This window comes from Gorilla gorilla, chromosome 5 (genome assembly GCF_029281585.2).
Source record: "Gorilla gorilla gorilla isolate KB3781 chromosome 5, NHGRI_mGorGor1-v2.1_pri, whole genome shotgun sequence".
Classification (NCBI taxonomy): Eukaryota; Metazoa; Chordata; class Mammalia; order Primates; family Hominidae; genus Gorilla; species Gorilla gorilla.
Genome location: NC_073229.2, coordinates 102975907 through 102992458, shown reverse-complemented (window position 1 = coordinate 102992458; position 16552 = coordinate 102975907). Strand labels below are relative to the sequence as shown.

Here is a 16552-nt window from a genome sequence, read left to right as displayed (position 1 = left end):
ATACAAAAAAATTAGCCAGGCATGGTGGCGGGCGCCTGTATTCCCAGCTACTCGGGAGGCCGAGGCAGGAGAATTGCTTGAACCCGGGAGGCGGAGGTTGCAGTGAGCCAAGATTGCACCAATGCACTCCAGCCTGAGTGACAGAGTGAGACTCTGTCTCAAAAAATAAATAAATAAATAAATAAATAAATAAAATAAATAAATAAAATAAAAAATAAAAGGCCAGGTGCAGTGCCTCATGCCTGTAATTCCAGCACTTTGGGAGGCTGAGGCGGGCGGATCAAGAGGTCAGGAGTTTGAGACCAGCCTGGCCAATATGGTGAAACCCCATCTCTACTAAAAACACAAAAATTACCTGGGCCTGGAGGCACACGCCTGTAGTCCCAGCTACTGGGGAGGCTGAGGCAGAAGAATGGCTTGAACCCGGGAGGCGGAGGTTGCAGTGAATGGAGATTGCGCCACTGCACGCCAGCCTGGGTGACAGAGTGAGACTCTGTCTCAAAAAAAAAAAATAATAAATAAATAAAAACAAGTGTTATCTCAGTTACTAAGCAAAACATCTAATATAATTAGGCTACCTCAATTTTTCATTCTGTGTGTATATTCCACACACAGACAAAATAAACATTCTCAGTAACAGCTTCTAAAGTTTTAGTTTTAACACAGAAACTATGGATTAAATGGGTCTCTGGAATTTCACTTCCCTTTCCTCAGGAAAGGATCTTCTGTTCCTAGTGAAGAAAGCTTTTTTTGCAGTAGAAGCTTCCTCTTTATTTTCATCACAAATACCAGGTGGGCTTTTATCTGGACACACAAATGTAAGATACCTGTTATATGACCCCAAGTTTTGTGGAAAATATGATGCTTGAATCAGAGGAAATTGTGCTATTTATCATTTATTTTAATAAAAATAGGTATAACTAGGAAGAAAGCTAATTATATGGTAATGTTTCTAATTAGTTTTCAATCCAATACCAAAAAATAAAAATTAGTGACAGATTCACACAGTAACTAGAAAAACACCTAGCATTTTAAGGGTAAATATTTCTAAAATAATTTGCACAGCAAAGTTAGTAACCTTGTTTTTCATCTTTTTTCCTCATATACTGCTTAGAGATGCATCATGGAAGACATCACTGTGGAGTTGTGTACAAATAGTGTAGTGACAGTTTGCAACTCTGTGTTCTCCTAGCAGCTGTATCAATATAGCATTTCATCTCTCCGGGGTATGACAATGATTCTGCTCAGTCTTCAAAGAATATTGTCTTACTTTATTTCTTTCATCCTTGAAAAAAGAGCCACCATCTTTCAGAGAAGATCTTTACCCATCATTTAAGATAGTATTTTGGGATTTCAGGGCAGAAAATAATGTGATTAATTAATACCTCTTTTTGGCAAATAAAATATATAAAATGACACGTGCACATTTTACCATTTATGTTGAAAGGTGAAGTCCTGGAATAAAAATCCCCTAAAACACTGGTATAATCATCCTTTTGTAAATATTTGGGGGAAAAAACCCTAATCCAAGATCAGTATGCATTTTCCTTTTGCAGTGTAAGTTTGTAACTGAATCATCCTCCCTAATCATTTTCTTGGGGTGGGGAGTAGAGGAATGTGAGTCAATAAATTGTAACACTCCATGTACTTATTGAGATTAGTACAGTACTTTTCAAAAATATTTTGGTGATTTGAATACTTACACATTATACTTAGCTTTAAGATAAACACGAACTCTTATTAAAATATTTTCAAAAACTAGCTCTGATCACTGATGGGCAAACGGGGGCAAACAATTTTGTAGAAAAATGAGGTCACTTAGTAACCTTAGGTGACAACGTGTAATTTCTGAAAAATATATACTTTTCAGCTTTATCTCATGAAAAGTGAAGCAAGAAGATGACAATGAAAAAGTGACCTCAATCTGTTCTTTGTCCACTTTGTTTCATCTGCCATTTCCCAATAAATGTGCAAAATAAACTAGGTTACTCAGAAAAAAAAAAAAAGAGTATTCAATCTCCTATATACTTGAGGATAATTTATTCCAGCATATATAAAATCTTACTTCTAGCTAGACTTACTTCCAGAAGACTTAACAAATTTCTCATGTATTAATTTCAATCATTTTAGTCAATTTTAAATTTCATCTCTTCTTCATAAGTGATGTTTCTTGGAAGTGTAGCATTACAACTATACTACATCCCATACTGCTGATCATTTTAAAACATTCTTTAGATTTTTACTTTTCTTTCCAGTCTTGACTTTCACTTAGGTACAGATGTATTGAATTTATCTGTGGGTGTACAAAAAGTATGGATAATATTTCTAGGTCGGGCATGGTGGCTCACGCCTGTAATCCCAGCACTTTGGGAGGCCGAGGCAGGTGTCACGAGGTCAGGAGATCGAGACCATCCTGGCTAACATGGTGAAACCCTGTCTCTACAAAAAATACAAAACATTAGCCAGGCATGGCAGCATGTGCCTGTAGTCCCAGCTACTCGAGAGGCTGAGGCAGGAGAATCACTTGAACCCAGGAGGCGGAGGTTGCAGTGAGCCGAGATCGCACCACTGCACTCCAGCCTGGGCAACAGAGCGAGATTCAATCTCAAAGAAAACATTTCTAGTAAGTAGCAGACTGAAAACTTAGCATTCAAAGTATTACCTCCATATATTCTGGAAGTAATATTATAGGCCCTATCATGCCACACTATTTTTCAAGGAATTTACTGTTTCTTCAACTGCATGTCTCTGTCCCTTTCTGAATATTCTAATTCACACATAGAGAAGCAGTAATTGCATGGCTCTTTGAACATTGCTGATGTTTCAACTTTTCCTGTCATCAGGGCTACAGTGATCAACTGAGGGCTGAAATCTGTCCAAAACTCAGAGCTTCACGTATTCTCATAGTTATTTAGGTGGCTGTTGCAATGTTGTGTTTCCAGAGTTATCACCAAACAATATGAAATATCATTAATTAATATTGGTCAATGAAGTGTCTAATTTTTTAGAGAAAACACTTCTAAAGCGTTGTATTTAATATTAGGGAGATCAATCCTCTATTTCTTCTTTTTCAAGTATTTAATAATTGAATATTTTGAAAATGAATGCAATGCTTCAGAGGAGTAATATTTTGGGATACTGTAAATTCTCAACATTCCTACAAAATGAAACCAATATAATCATTCTTCAAATATATGCTGAATTTTGTGGTTTGCAAGTAAATTCTCTTTAAAAGTTTTAGCTGCATATTCCTATTGATTTCTTTGTGGACGACATGAATCTGTATCACTATATCTTTTTAGAAATAGGTACATTGAAAATGAAGATGAAATCTATGCTTACTTTCTATGTATTGAGCTAGTGAAATATTTGATATATTAAACATAATTCTGTATTTTATTTTGTTGACATTAAACTTTGAATTAATTATACTTCACCTCCTATTCCCCATAGAATGTAATACCTTGAAGTTTTCATGATTAATTTGGTACAAACTAAACAATTTCTTTTGATGCTATTTAGTTCCTTGGGCTGGAGTTGATTTATCTGAATTGTTATACTAATTCTTTTTAAATGAAATTATAATATATATGACTGATTCAATGGAAGAACAAAGCATTACTCTTTTGTATGAGCTATACATTTACTGTTGCTATCAAATACAAATATGATTTTCTAAAATATCCTTTGGAAGTAAAATTAATGCCCGTGCAAACAAATTCAATTTAAGCATCTGTTTACTAAAAGTTGTAAGTTTACTGAATTTATTAGATGCAATTTTATAGTGGCTGCTGTCAGAATTTCAAAAGCAACTTTCTCTGGCCAGCAAGTTATGGCCTGCTGGTGAGGAATGTGTGGCTTAAGTGGTAATCACCCTCAGTGGCAATAGGAGGTAAAGGGCAAAGATACACACTTATAGCTGATCCAATAAGCTTGAAATGAACATAGGTTCTGAAATGATTTAAGAGGCTTGTTTACACAACAGAATGTATGTTGTTGCATAGCCACAAACTACTTTTTGAGAAAGCTAAGCTCTGGAGAAATAAAAGCATGCTTATTGGACTGCAAAACGTGCAAACACAGTTTGAATATGTGTCCTGCATTTCCCATCCCTGCTTCCCTGTGTACCAATGTTCAGGTACTTTGCCATAAACAGTATGTCTTATTTGAGAATAAAGCATGATACCTCACAGCCAACTTTTTTCCTCCTTAGCCTTTTATTACCCAAATCTTGGGAAAAAAACTGTTTCAAGCATAGCCCTACTCTTGAGGAGTTCATAGTCTTGTGAAGGGGAAGATAAAAAATAATTAGGGCATAATTAATGTGACCAGCGTAAAACTGATGTCCATATGAAGCACTGAAACTATGTGTCTGTTTTTTACTCTTTGCCCAAAATTGTTCTTTGAAAAAAGGAGCAGGATAGGTGACAGAATCTTTATTTTTGAAAGACACTGAAAAAGTGTCTTATTCTGAAAAATGGACATACAGTCCCACATGTACTGTCACTGCCTGACCCCTGCCTATCACATGGTAAGCGACATGGCATTTGGGAGGTTTTTGTTTTTTTTAAATTCAGGGATCAGTAACTTATTTCAGGATCATTTTAGATTAGAACTTTCACCTGCCACCTGGGCTTTTCATCTTTTAGTGTGTAAATTATTTTTAGTTTTTGGTTCACTAATATTGTCTTGTTAATTATACTGAGCAAATAAAACCCTAATACATCTTTTTCTTTTTTTTGCAACAGTCTCGCACTGTCGCCCAAGCTGGAGTGCAGTGGTGTGATCTCAGCTCACTATAACCTCTGCCTCTTGGGTTCAAGTGATTCTCATGTCTCAGCCTCCCGAGTAGCTGGGATTACAGGTGTGTGCCACCACATCCAGCTAATTTTTTTTTTTTTTTTTTGTATTTTTAGTAGAGACGGGGTTTTGCCATGTTGTCCAGGCTGGTTTCAAACTCTTGGCCTCAAGTGATCCACCTGCCTCGGCCTCCTGAAGTGTTGGGATTACACATGTGAGCCACCATGCCTGGCCTCCTAATAAAGTTTAAACCCTATGTAGCAAAGAATACAGTATGCTTTTTCTTAGTCTTCTTTTTCTCACTCTTATAATGAACCAACTTACATTCAGAGTCCAGAGCCAGTATTTGTTCATTTGATGTGGGATTCATGATAATTCACAGGTGACATGGCTATCTGGGAGTAATTGTTGGTTGGGATGTTGAAGAAGGATTCCAGGAGTTGCTGAAACAGAAATATCCTCCTGATAAACAGGTTTATAAGAGTTTTATTCTTTTAATAGTACAAACAATCCTTCTTGAAAGATTTCTATTAATATTACCTCTCTTGAAGAGCAGTGTCTGATTTGAATTACCCACTGTGAACTACAGTCTTGTAAGATACTGGGCATTTTATGTATGTATGTATGTATGTATGTAGATGGAGTCTCACTTTGTCACCCAGGCTGAAGTGCAGTGGTGCGATCTCGGCTCACTGTAAGCTCTGCCTCCCAGGTTCGAGCGTTTCTTCTGCTTCAGCCTCCCCGGTAGCTGAGATTACAGTCACACGCCACCACGCCCGAGTAACTTCTGTATTTTTAGAAGAGACAGGGTTTCAATATATTGGCCAGGTTGGTCTCGAACTCCTGACCTCAAGTGATCTGCCTACCTCGGCCTCCCAAGTGCTGGGATTACAGGCATGAGCCAACGTGCCTGGCCTACCCGGGCATTTTAAATAAATTTAGGCCACACTAGGTTATGAGTAGAAGCTATTTGGGGCTGGGTGCAGTGGCTCATGCCTGTAGTCCAGCACTCTGGGAAGCTGAGGCAGGATGGCTTGAAGCCAGGAGTTTGAGACCAGCCTGGGCAACATAGCAAGACCTTATCGCTAATAAAAAATTAGCCAGGCCTGGTGGTGTGCACCTGATGTTTCAGCTACTTAAAAGGCTGAGGTGAGAGGATTTCTTGAGCCCAGGAGTTTTTAGGCTGCAGTGAGCTATGATTGAGCTACTTGCACTCCATCCTGGGTGACAGAGCAACAGCCTCAAACAACGACAACAACAAACTCAGTGATTTGGTTGCAAATACCATATATGTAATAGTAAATGTCTAAATGTTAGCTTAAACTAATTTATATAGGTCTTTTTTTGTTGGAATAAATAAAGCATTTGCTTTTATTTTGTAATGCAGATAATCATATAGTAACTCCCACATTTGATCTCATAATTCGTGCTTTTATTTTTGTAGGCTATAAGAACTCCTCACTATTAAATTCTTATCAACAAATCTGACAGAGTTGAGATATCCTTAGCCCATATTCCTGAGAAGGAATATTACAAAACAACAATTATAGGATGAGGTACAGCATCTTGAGTTACAAATTATTTTTCTAAGTCCTATTTGTTTACACTGAACTCAAATTGACCGACCGTCAAATAAGAATACTGATAAAAGTACATTGCCACTATAAAAAATGTAATTTTTAGTATGTAATTGAATGGAATCCTAAAATTCATTATGAATTATCAGTAATATATGAAATCTTATTTTAATAGCATTTCCTTTTAATAGCACTTCCATTTAGAATACAGTGGGTCTGTTTCAAATATCCTATTTAGAATTTTTGTTTGTCTTTCAGAAAATAGAAATTATAACTTCCTACTTTCTGGAAATATTTTTTTTTTTTTTAAACAGAGTTCAAAAGAAGGAAATTCTAACAGGATTAAGTTTAGGATAGGTTTATTCTAGTAGGCTTTGTGGCACAGGTCCCCTAAATAATTCATCATAAGATTCCAGTGTATGCCATGTATCAAGAAATTAAATTGCTATCAACTGACAACTAAATTTGATACCCTTTAGTATACAGAATACTACACATAAGTCTTTCCAATCTTTGAATGATTTCTTCCCTAAGCTCTTCTATAGAAAAATGTAGGACTGTATACTTTACAGGATTTTTTTTTGTTTTTTTTTGGAGACAACATCTTTAAAAGTTCCTGGAAATTCTAAAAAGTGCCTACTAACTTAAAAAAAATTGTCTTTAGGTATTTCATGCTAAGTTGGAAGCTTCTTTATCAAATATGATGCAACCAAATACAGCATGAACCCATAGCTAAAAAAAAAAACTACCCATGTGATTAAATTTTTGTTGAGAACGAACAATTTTTTTCTTGATGCACAACCTCATTCTATTTTTCTGTACAACTGGATAGTAACTTCTTTTTGGTAATAAAAATTCAACATATGTTCCATTGGTTTTCTGACAACTTTATTTTCAATATGGCTATTTAAAAATTCTTCCTAATGGAGGATTTGGAAAAGCCAGCTTTTAATTGAGCCAACAATAATCAAACAATGCAGCTGATATATCAGCTACTATTTTCAGAGTGACCGCTATGTGCTAGCAATTGTTCTCATGATCATATATTTATCAACTTTAATCCTTATAATAACACTGCAAGGTTAAGTACTATTAGTCTCTTTCATTTGTAAGGAAAAAGGAAGATTAAAGAGATTAAAGTAACTTGCCTTTTATCCAGCTAGTAAATGTTCCCAGCAAATATTTGAGAGCATACTTGGTATTGGCCCTGAGACTACCTCTGGGGCTGGGAACACAACTGTGAACAAGACAGACAAGATCTCCACTTTCAAGGAGCTTACATTCCAGTAGTAAGGTCAGGATTTGGATATAATGGTGTTGAACTCAAACTCTTCTTAGCTTCTACTCTTCCCCTACAGCAACACTCCAATAAGATGAATAAAATTGTTTCAGGGCCACTTTAAAAAGTGGGTGAAGATGGACACTATATACTGGAATATATTGTAAGAAAGTAATGTTGGTATATAAACATCCAGATTTATCAATGGAAAAACTCTATGACCTAGATGTATAGAGAATGGAAAGCCTATGCTGCATAACAGACATGGCTTATGATTGCCTGTAGATAACACGTAATTCTTACTGTAGATAGCAGTAATACATACTTGCTGTTAACTTTCAAATGGCCTTAAGAATCATTATTATCTCAGTGTTTGACCTTGGTCTGTTCAGCAAGGTAGTCTCAAGCCATTTGTGGCCTTCAAGTACTTGAAATATGGCTAATGTGACTGAGGAACTAAATTTTAAATTTTATTTAATTTTAACTAATTTAAAAACTGATACTTGATCCAGTTACAAGATTTTTTAGGCATGCTAGAACAACCTGGGTATGTGAATCTCTTTTTTTCAACTGTACATTTTAGGAAATTTAAATACACATAAAATATTTCTGATGAAAATTTAGCATGTGAATTGAGATGTGCTATAATGTAAAAATATACACTGAATTTTGAAGATAAAACAAATATCTCATTAATTTAAAAAATACTGATTACATGCTGAAATAATATTTTTGATATATTTGGTTAAATAAAATGTTATTAAAATTAGTTTCAACTGTTTCTTTTTTAAAGTTTTATTTTTAAAAATGTGTGTACAGGGCCAGATGCGGTGGCTCACGCCTGTAATCCCAGCTACTTGGGAGGCTGAGGCAGGAGAATCGCTTAAATTCAGGAGGCAGAGGTTGCAGTGAGCTGAGATCGTACCACTGCACTCCAGCTTGGGCGACAGAGAAAGACTCCATCTCGAAAAAGAAAAATAAAAAAACAAGTGCACTAGGAAATTTTAAATTACACATATCGTTTGCTTTGTATTTGTATCACTCTAAGGAGCCCTGCTGGAGTCCGATCCAAACATTAACTCTTTTATTTTTGGCATCAAAACATTTTCCTATTATACCTCATTATTCTTTTGTAAAAAGCTATGAATTTTTTATCACTATTTCTATTCATGTTGTGAAGTTGTTAAGGTTGGGGTTGTTATCTGCATCTTACCAAAATGGTCTCTGGTCCTAGTAAAGAAACTGTTAGATGTGAGATAGCCCTCAATAGACTTCGCCTTCCTAAACATATTGCTGGGTGTGGCAAGCATGAAAGACCTTGGCTGTTCTTTACCTGGGCCATTTCTCAGTATTGAGTTTTGAGTGAGCATCTGTAAGGGATGAGGCAAAGAGCAGGTTTGCTTCTGTTCATGGATAAAAAGCAGTGAACCCTCCAAGCTCAGTATTCTTTACCTACAACAAAAGCCCGCTGTATATGTAGCCATATTGCATATGGCCATATCATTTTGCCCCCATGGGACCTGGGACAAGAGGAAGCAATGAGAATGTGCTAATGCTCATGCTCCTTGTTGTACCATGAGTAATAGTCCTTTGTTTCTGTCTGGGAATCTCAAGTCTTCTGTTAGCATCCATGAAAAAGTAACAGGGTAACTACTTAGCTTCTAACTAAAGTAAAATTAAATATCAGACCTGACAGGATGCACTTAAAATTATGTATTTATACTCATTTTTAGTTGTGGAAAATTATTAGGTTTGATGGGATATAGGAATTCTTTTCCTTAAAAATTTTGTCTTACAATTTAAAAAATTTAGCTAACTTATTGAAGCCTAGTTTTTACATAAAATTTGGTTTTATATAAAAATGTGGCTGAGAAAATGTTAGCTTAAATATCTTTAAAAATTATGAAATGCAAGGGTCAATATTTGTCTTTATAATAGAAATATTACACATGTTCTTGTATGAACTGTCAGTATATAAGTATGTACATAATACATTTATTTTCCGAGTGTTTTTCAGAGTAGTCTTTTAAAAATAGAAAGTGAACATAAGTATTCTGTGGGACTATATTCAAAGATTTATAGATTTTGGAAAGAAATAGCTTATCTCCTATACAATATATATATATATATTCAGGACAAAAGTAAACATTATAAAAAGTATAAAAATAGGTAAAAAGATACAAGTACAATATAATTTGTTTGGAATTTCAAAGGTGCTTTTTTCTCTTCTCTTTTCCCTTTACCTCAAAAGTTATAAATACTTTTGAAGCAGCATGTATTGTTGCACTTTTGATTTTTTGTTGTACAGTTAATGAACTTGAGAGTCTGGATGACTGGTGATCATCTATTTGGCCTTCCCATTCTTTTGTTTCTTCTTCTTTGATTAGTAAAGGTTTTCCTAAGGTTTGGCCAACAAGGTTACAGACTTCTTGAGCTTTGCGCCACGCATTCTCAACAGCAACAAGACAGGCTTGCCGTCTTAGGAATTAAATGGAGAGATTATTAATATGACACTCAATGAAATGTAGCACTGGATAGTTTTGTTTAAAGAATATCTTAGTTAAAGATGTGCTTAAACTTACCGAAGATTCTCAACAGAACCTGGAGTATGATAGAACTGGGGTGGGCTGATGACAACAGAGCTATCTAGCTTTTCAACAAGAAAGTTACAAATATTTTGCATTTTTCCAAATTCAGTAAATGTAATGCAGACCTGTAAATGAAATGACACGATATTATTTTCATGTCTGATGTACTGTTTCAAGATTTTCTCTACATGTAAGTAAAAAAAGTATAGCCAGACTATGAGGTCATTTTATAGTATGTAACAGATTTTTAAAAGCCTATTTGATACTTATAACTAAATTATTTTGTTCTTTAAGATTTTTGCTTTTGAATTTTCAAATTTATCTAATATTGTCTTGAATATTAAAAAACTTATATTTTAAACCAGGGATTTTTAAATGAAATTGAAGGAGTTTCCCTTAAACCTTATTACTTGGCTAAATTTTAATCCTGATAACTAGCATGATTCCTTTGTCTAATCAATGCCCTTAGCTTCCTGATTAGTAGTAATTATGCCATACTTCACTGCTATCATTGAGAAATGTTTCTTCTTCCAATAGTTCTGTTCAGATCTATATGTGGAAGCTAATGTATTTCACTCTGTCTTCTGCCTTTAAATATGTGGAAGCAGTCCTTATATTCGGCAATACTTTAAAACCGGTCGGTTAAGTCTTCAATGAAGGGAACTAAACCTTGTCTTTTTTTTTTCTTTTTTAAGAGAGACAAGATCTTGCTACGTTGCCCAGGCTGGAGTGCACTGGCATAATCATAGCTCACTGCAGCCTCAAACTCCTGGGTTCAAGTGATCCTCCTACCTCAGCCTTCCAAGTAGGAAGGGCTACAGGCATGCAACACCATGCCCAGCTAATTAAAAAAAATTTTTTTGTAGAGGTGGAGTCTCACTATGTTCCCCAAGCTGGTCTCAAACTCCTGGCCTCAAGCAATCCTCCCACCTTAGCGGTTGTAGACACGAGACACCACACGCAGCCTAAACCTTTTCTTCTAAAGAACCCTTAACACAAGGTCAATATGCAAAACAAAATACAGATACTACAGAATAAGCTGGAGTAGCAAAGAGAGACATAAGATAACCTCACCTTATACAATGCAGAACATCTGTCTTTAATCATTTTTTTTTTTTTTTTTTTGAGCCAGGGTCTCTTTCTGTTTTCCTGGCTGGAGTGCAGTGGTGTGATCACGGGCTCACTGCAGCCTCAACCCCTGGGTTCAGATGATCCTCCTGCCTCAGCCCCCCGAGTAGCTGGGACTACCGGAACGTGCCACCATGCCTAGTGAATTCTATCACTTTTGAAAAAGGTATAGAACTTTGTAACCACCATAACAAAAATTTAGACCTGTTCCAACACCCCTAAAAATTCTCTCAAGTAACTCCTTTATCAGTTCCTTCCCCAGTTCCTAAACCCTGGCAACTACTGATACATTCTCCACTGTTAAAGATTTGCCTTTTTCAGAATGTCATATAAATGGAAGCATATAGTATGTACTCTTTGAGACTACTTCTTTCATTTAGCATAATGTATTTGCAATTCATCCACATTGTTGCATAATATTTTTGTTCCTTTTATGCTGAATAGTATTCGTTACATGATCTAATCACAGGTTTTTTTTTTTTTTTTTTTTCCATTTAGGTTGCTTCCAGTTTGGGGCTATTATAAATAAAGATGCTGCTTTTTCAAAGTAGTTCTAGATCCTTTGTATTTCCAAATGTATTTTGTAATCGGTTTTTGTCAGTTTCTAGTTTTTGAAAAGCTGGCTGAGATTTTGATTAGGATTGTATAGATTAATTTAGGGAGAACTGGTATCTGGAATAGTGAATCTTCCAAACCATGAAGAAGAAGTGTTTCTCCATTTATTTAGGTCCTCTTTAATTTCTCTCAGGAATGCTTTGCAGTGTTTAGCACACAGGTCTTTCACATCTTTATAACAGATTTATCCCTATGTATTTTAAATTTTTTGATGTTTACTAGTTCTAATAGCTTTTTTGTAGATTCTATCAGATTTTCTACAATGGTCATGTCGTCCATGAATTAAGATAGTTGCACTTCTTCCTTTCCACTCTGGATGGCTTTTATTCTTTTTCAAGTACAATGGTGAAAGAAGACATGAATGAAGACATCTTTGATTTGTACCTGATTGTAGGCACAAAGCATTCAGTGTTTCACCATTAAGTATGACAGCTGTAGGTTTTCATGGATTCCTCTTATCAGTTTGAGGAAAATCTCAACTGTTCTTATTTTACCGATAATTTTTACTAGGAATAAATAATGGACTTTGTTAAGTGCTTCTTCTGTATCTATTGAGATGATCATGTGATTTTTTTTCAGTTTATTAATATAGTGAATTAGACTGACCAATTTCTGAATGTTAACCAACCTGGGATACACACTTGGTCATTATGTATTAATATTATTCTTTATACCTGCATGTAAAGGATACATGTGTGTGTGTCCATGTGTGTAAGCATGTATGTGTATACATCATTAAATTTGGCTAAAATTTAGTTTATAATTTTTGCACGTTTATGATGGATATTAGTCTGTAATTTTCTTTGCTTGTAATGATATTTTTCTGGTTATCTTCTGACCTCAAAGAATGAGCTAGGAAATATTTCTTCCTTTTCAGTTTTCTGGAAAAATCTGTATAGAATTGGCATGATTTCTTATACACTTTCTAGTTTCCTTTTCAATTTCTTCTTTGACACATGGGTTACTGAAAAGTATGTTTTAAAATTCAGCATATTTGGGGGATTTTCCTGAGGCCCTTCTATTACTGATTTTTAATTTAATTACACTGTGGTCAGTGAACTTTGTATGATTCAAATACTTTTTTTTTTTTTTTGAGATGGAGTCTTGCTCAGTTGCCCAGGCTGGAGTGCAATGCAATGGCATGATCTCGGCTCACTGCAACCTCTACCTCCCGGGTTCAAGTGATTCTCCTGTCTTAGCCTGCTGAGTAGCTGGGATTACAGGTGTGCAACACCATGCCCAGCTAATTTTTGTATTTTTGTAGAGATGGGGTTTCACCATGTTGGCCAGGCTGGTCTTGAACTCCTGACCTCAGGTGATCTGCCCGCCTCAGCTTCCTAAAGTGCTGGGATTACAGGTGTGAGCCACTGCGCCCAGCCAAATACTTTTATATGACACAGAATATGGTCTACCTTGGCAAATGTTCAATGTGCACTTGAAAGGAATGTGTAGGCTGCTGTTTTTGGAGTGTTCTATATATGTCAAGCAGGTCAAATTGGTTGACAGTGTGATTCAAATCTGTTATATTCTTACTGATTTTCTGTCTATGGTCTTATCAACTATTGAAAAGGGGGGTATTAAAATCTTCTACGAAAGTTGTAGACTTATTTATTTTTCCTTGTAGTTCTATCATTTTTCCCTTAAGTATTTTGAAGCTTTATTATATGTATAAATATTTAGTGCCGTATGTCCTCTTGATTAATTGACTTTTATCATTATGAAATGACTGTCTTTATCTTTGATAGTCTTTGCTCTGAAATCTACTTTGATTACTATAGCCACTCCAGCTTTCTTTTCATTTATGTTAGCATGACGTATCTTTCTCCATCCCATTACTTTTAACCAACATATGTCTTCATATTTAAAGTACACTTCTCTCAGGCAGCATGTAAGTGGAGTTAACTTAAAATATCTGTATTTTAATGAAGGTATGTGGACCATTTACATTTAACGTGATTATTGACATGGGTAAATTTAAACCTGTGGTCTTGTTATTTCCCTTTTACTCATTTTCTGTTTTCTTTTTGATATTTTTATTATATTATTTCATAGCTTTCATTGACTTATTAGCCGTAACTCCATTATTTTAGTGTTTGCTTTAGGATTTACAGAATACATGTTTAAGTTATTACAATCTACCATCAAGAGCTAGCACACCATTTCACATACAAGAAGTTTATAACACTGTACTTCTGTTCTTCCCTTCTTGACCTTTGTGCTATTGTTGTTATATAATTTATTTTTACATATGTTATAATCCCTGTAGTTCATCATTATCATTTATTTAGTCAGTTATCTTTTTTTTTTGAGACAGAGTCTCGCTCTGTCGCCCAGGCTGGAGTACAGTGACATGATCTCGGCTCACCGCAACCTCCGCCTCCTGGGTTCAAGCGATTCTCCTGCCTCAGCCTCCTGAGTAGCTGGGACTACGGGCGTGAGCCACCATGCCTGGCTGATTTCTGCATTTTTTAGTAGAGACAGGGTTTCGCCATGTTGGCCAGGCTGGTTTTGAACTGACGTCAGGTGATCCACCCGCCTCGGCCTCCCAAAGTGCTGGGATTACAGGTGTGAGCCACTGCACCCAGCATAGTCAGTTATCTTTTATATAAATATAGAGATTTCTAAAGAGATTTATATTAAAAAAAACCCATGTAGTTACCATTTTCAGTACTCTTCAGTCCTTTGTGTAAATTCCTATTTCTTTCTGGCATCATTCTTTTCTGCTTAAATGATGTCATTTAAATTTCCTCATAGTGTAGGTCTATAGGTAATGAATTATTTCAGCTTACTGGAAAGGTCTTTAATTGGTCTTTGTTTTTCAGCACTACTTTTGCTGGATTTATTAACAGAAACTCTTTGTTGAGATATATATATATATATATATACACACACACACACACACATATATATACACATATATATACACCTTTTAGTTTTAAAGATGCGGCACAACTGTCTCCTTGCTTGCATTGTTTTCAACAAGAAATCTGTTGTCTTACTTTTGTTCCTTTGTATATAATATGTCTTTTTTCCCCTCCTCTGGCTGTTTTAAGATTTATCACTGGTTTTGAGCAATGTGATTATAATGTGTACTGGTGTATTTTTTTTTTTCAATTTCTTGTGCTTAGGGTTAGTTGACTTTCTGAATCCATGGGTTTATAATTCTCATCAAGTTTGGAGATTTTTGGGTCATAATTTTTCCAAGTATTTTTCTTGTCCCCCACTTTCCTCTGCATTGGGACTTCAATTATATGTATAATAGGTTATTTGATGTTGTCCTATATTTTATTAACTCGTTTTTACATCTTTCTTTTCTGTGTTTCATTATGGATAGTTTTTATTGCTACATTTTCAGGTTCACTAAGCACGTCTTGTGTAAGGTCTAATTTGTTGTTAATCCTATTCAGTGTATTTATTATCTCATACACTGTAGTTTTCATCTTTGGAAATTCAATTTGTTTTTTGTTTTTAATATCTTGCACATCCCTCCTTAACTTTTGAGCACGTCAACTACAGCCAAAATAACTTTTAATGACTATGTCTTTTAATTCTAACATCTGTGTCACTCCTGAGTTGGTTTGGAATTGATTTTTCTCCTTATTATGAGCTTTACTTCTCTGCTATTTTACAGACTAGAAATACAGGTAAACCGAATTAAGATAAAATTTCATATAAATAAATGTAAAATCCCACAGTTCATACTGGAATAGCAGTAACAAAGTATAAGATGAAAAAAATATGATTTAAAGGTAGCACATGAGAAAGACACTTTTATTGTTTATAATTATTATGACTATAAGCTGAATTGAGGGAACAATATGATGCAAATGCCAAAAAGTTAATTCAGTCTTGCATGTGTTATTAGAAATAAATATTCTAGAATAAGGGAGATAATCAACTTTCTCTAGTTTGGACTGGCCAAATCATAAGTAGAACAATATAGCTGTAGATGGTTTTGAATGAAACTGGCTAACTAAAGAAAGAGTTTGTTACATAAGAAATGGCCAAACAGGGTTCTTATCCTGGAAAAGAAAAAAAAAAGTAGCATCAATATGAAAATGAACTTCAAGTATATATTTTAAGGAAGAAGTATTTACCTTGTTTTGTTTCTTCTTACAGAGGTACACTAATAGATGGCTACTAGTGAGTCAATTTTGGTTTAATGTTCAAAGATTCTCTATTGATCAGATGTCTGAAAACGGAATGAGTCTTATATATTCATGCCTATATATGTATAAAATATTTCACAATAAAAATAAATAAAAAAGATTGGATGGAATAATATATGGAAAATGCTTAACACATAGCAGGCATGCAAGGAAAAGGAGAGGGAAAGAAGAGGGAGAAAACTATATGAGTAGTTATACTACTACTTTTGCTACCTGATACACAGTATTGAATACCTATTATACCCCAGGATTAAAAAATTCCTCTAGGCTGGGCACGGTGGCTCACGCCTGTAATCCCAACACTTTGGGAGGCAGAGGCAGGCGGATCGCCTGAGGCCAGGAGTTCGAGACCAGCCTGGCCAACATGGTGAAAACCCGTTTCTACTAAAATTACAA

At 35.2% G+C, this 16552-nt stretch overlaps 1 protein-coding gene across 3 annotated transcripts in view; it reads right to left on the bottom strand.

Moving 5' to 3' along the window:
- Window positions 1–586: 586 nt before the first annotated feature.
- Window positions 587–16552, bottom strand: part of IRAK1BP1 (interleukin 1 receptor associated kinase 1 binding protein 1) — a 40320-nt gene continuing 24354 nt past the window's right edge. The window contains exons 3-5 of one of the 3 annotated variants that reach the window (XM_055391961.2): window positions 10239–10369; window positions 9900–10134; window positions 587–5243 (exon numbers count right to left, since the gene is read on the bottom strand). In XM_055391961.2, the coding sequence (XP_055247936.1) occupies window positions 5151–5243; window positions 9900–10134; window positions 10239–10369 (459 nt within the window). In that variant the 3' untranslated portion in view covers window positions 587–5150. Of the gene's footprint in view, window positions 5244–5270; window positions 5588–6210; window positions 10135–10238; window positions 10370–16552 lie in introns of those variants that run through there. The other 2 variants (XM_055391962.2, XM_031012069.3) reach the window with 2 other exon arrangements.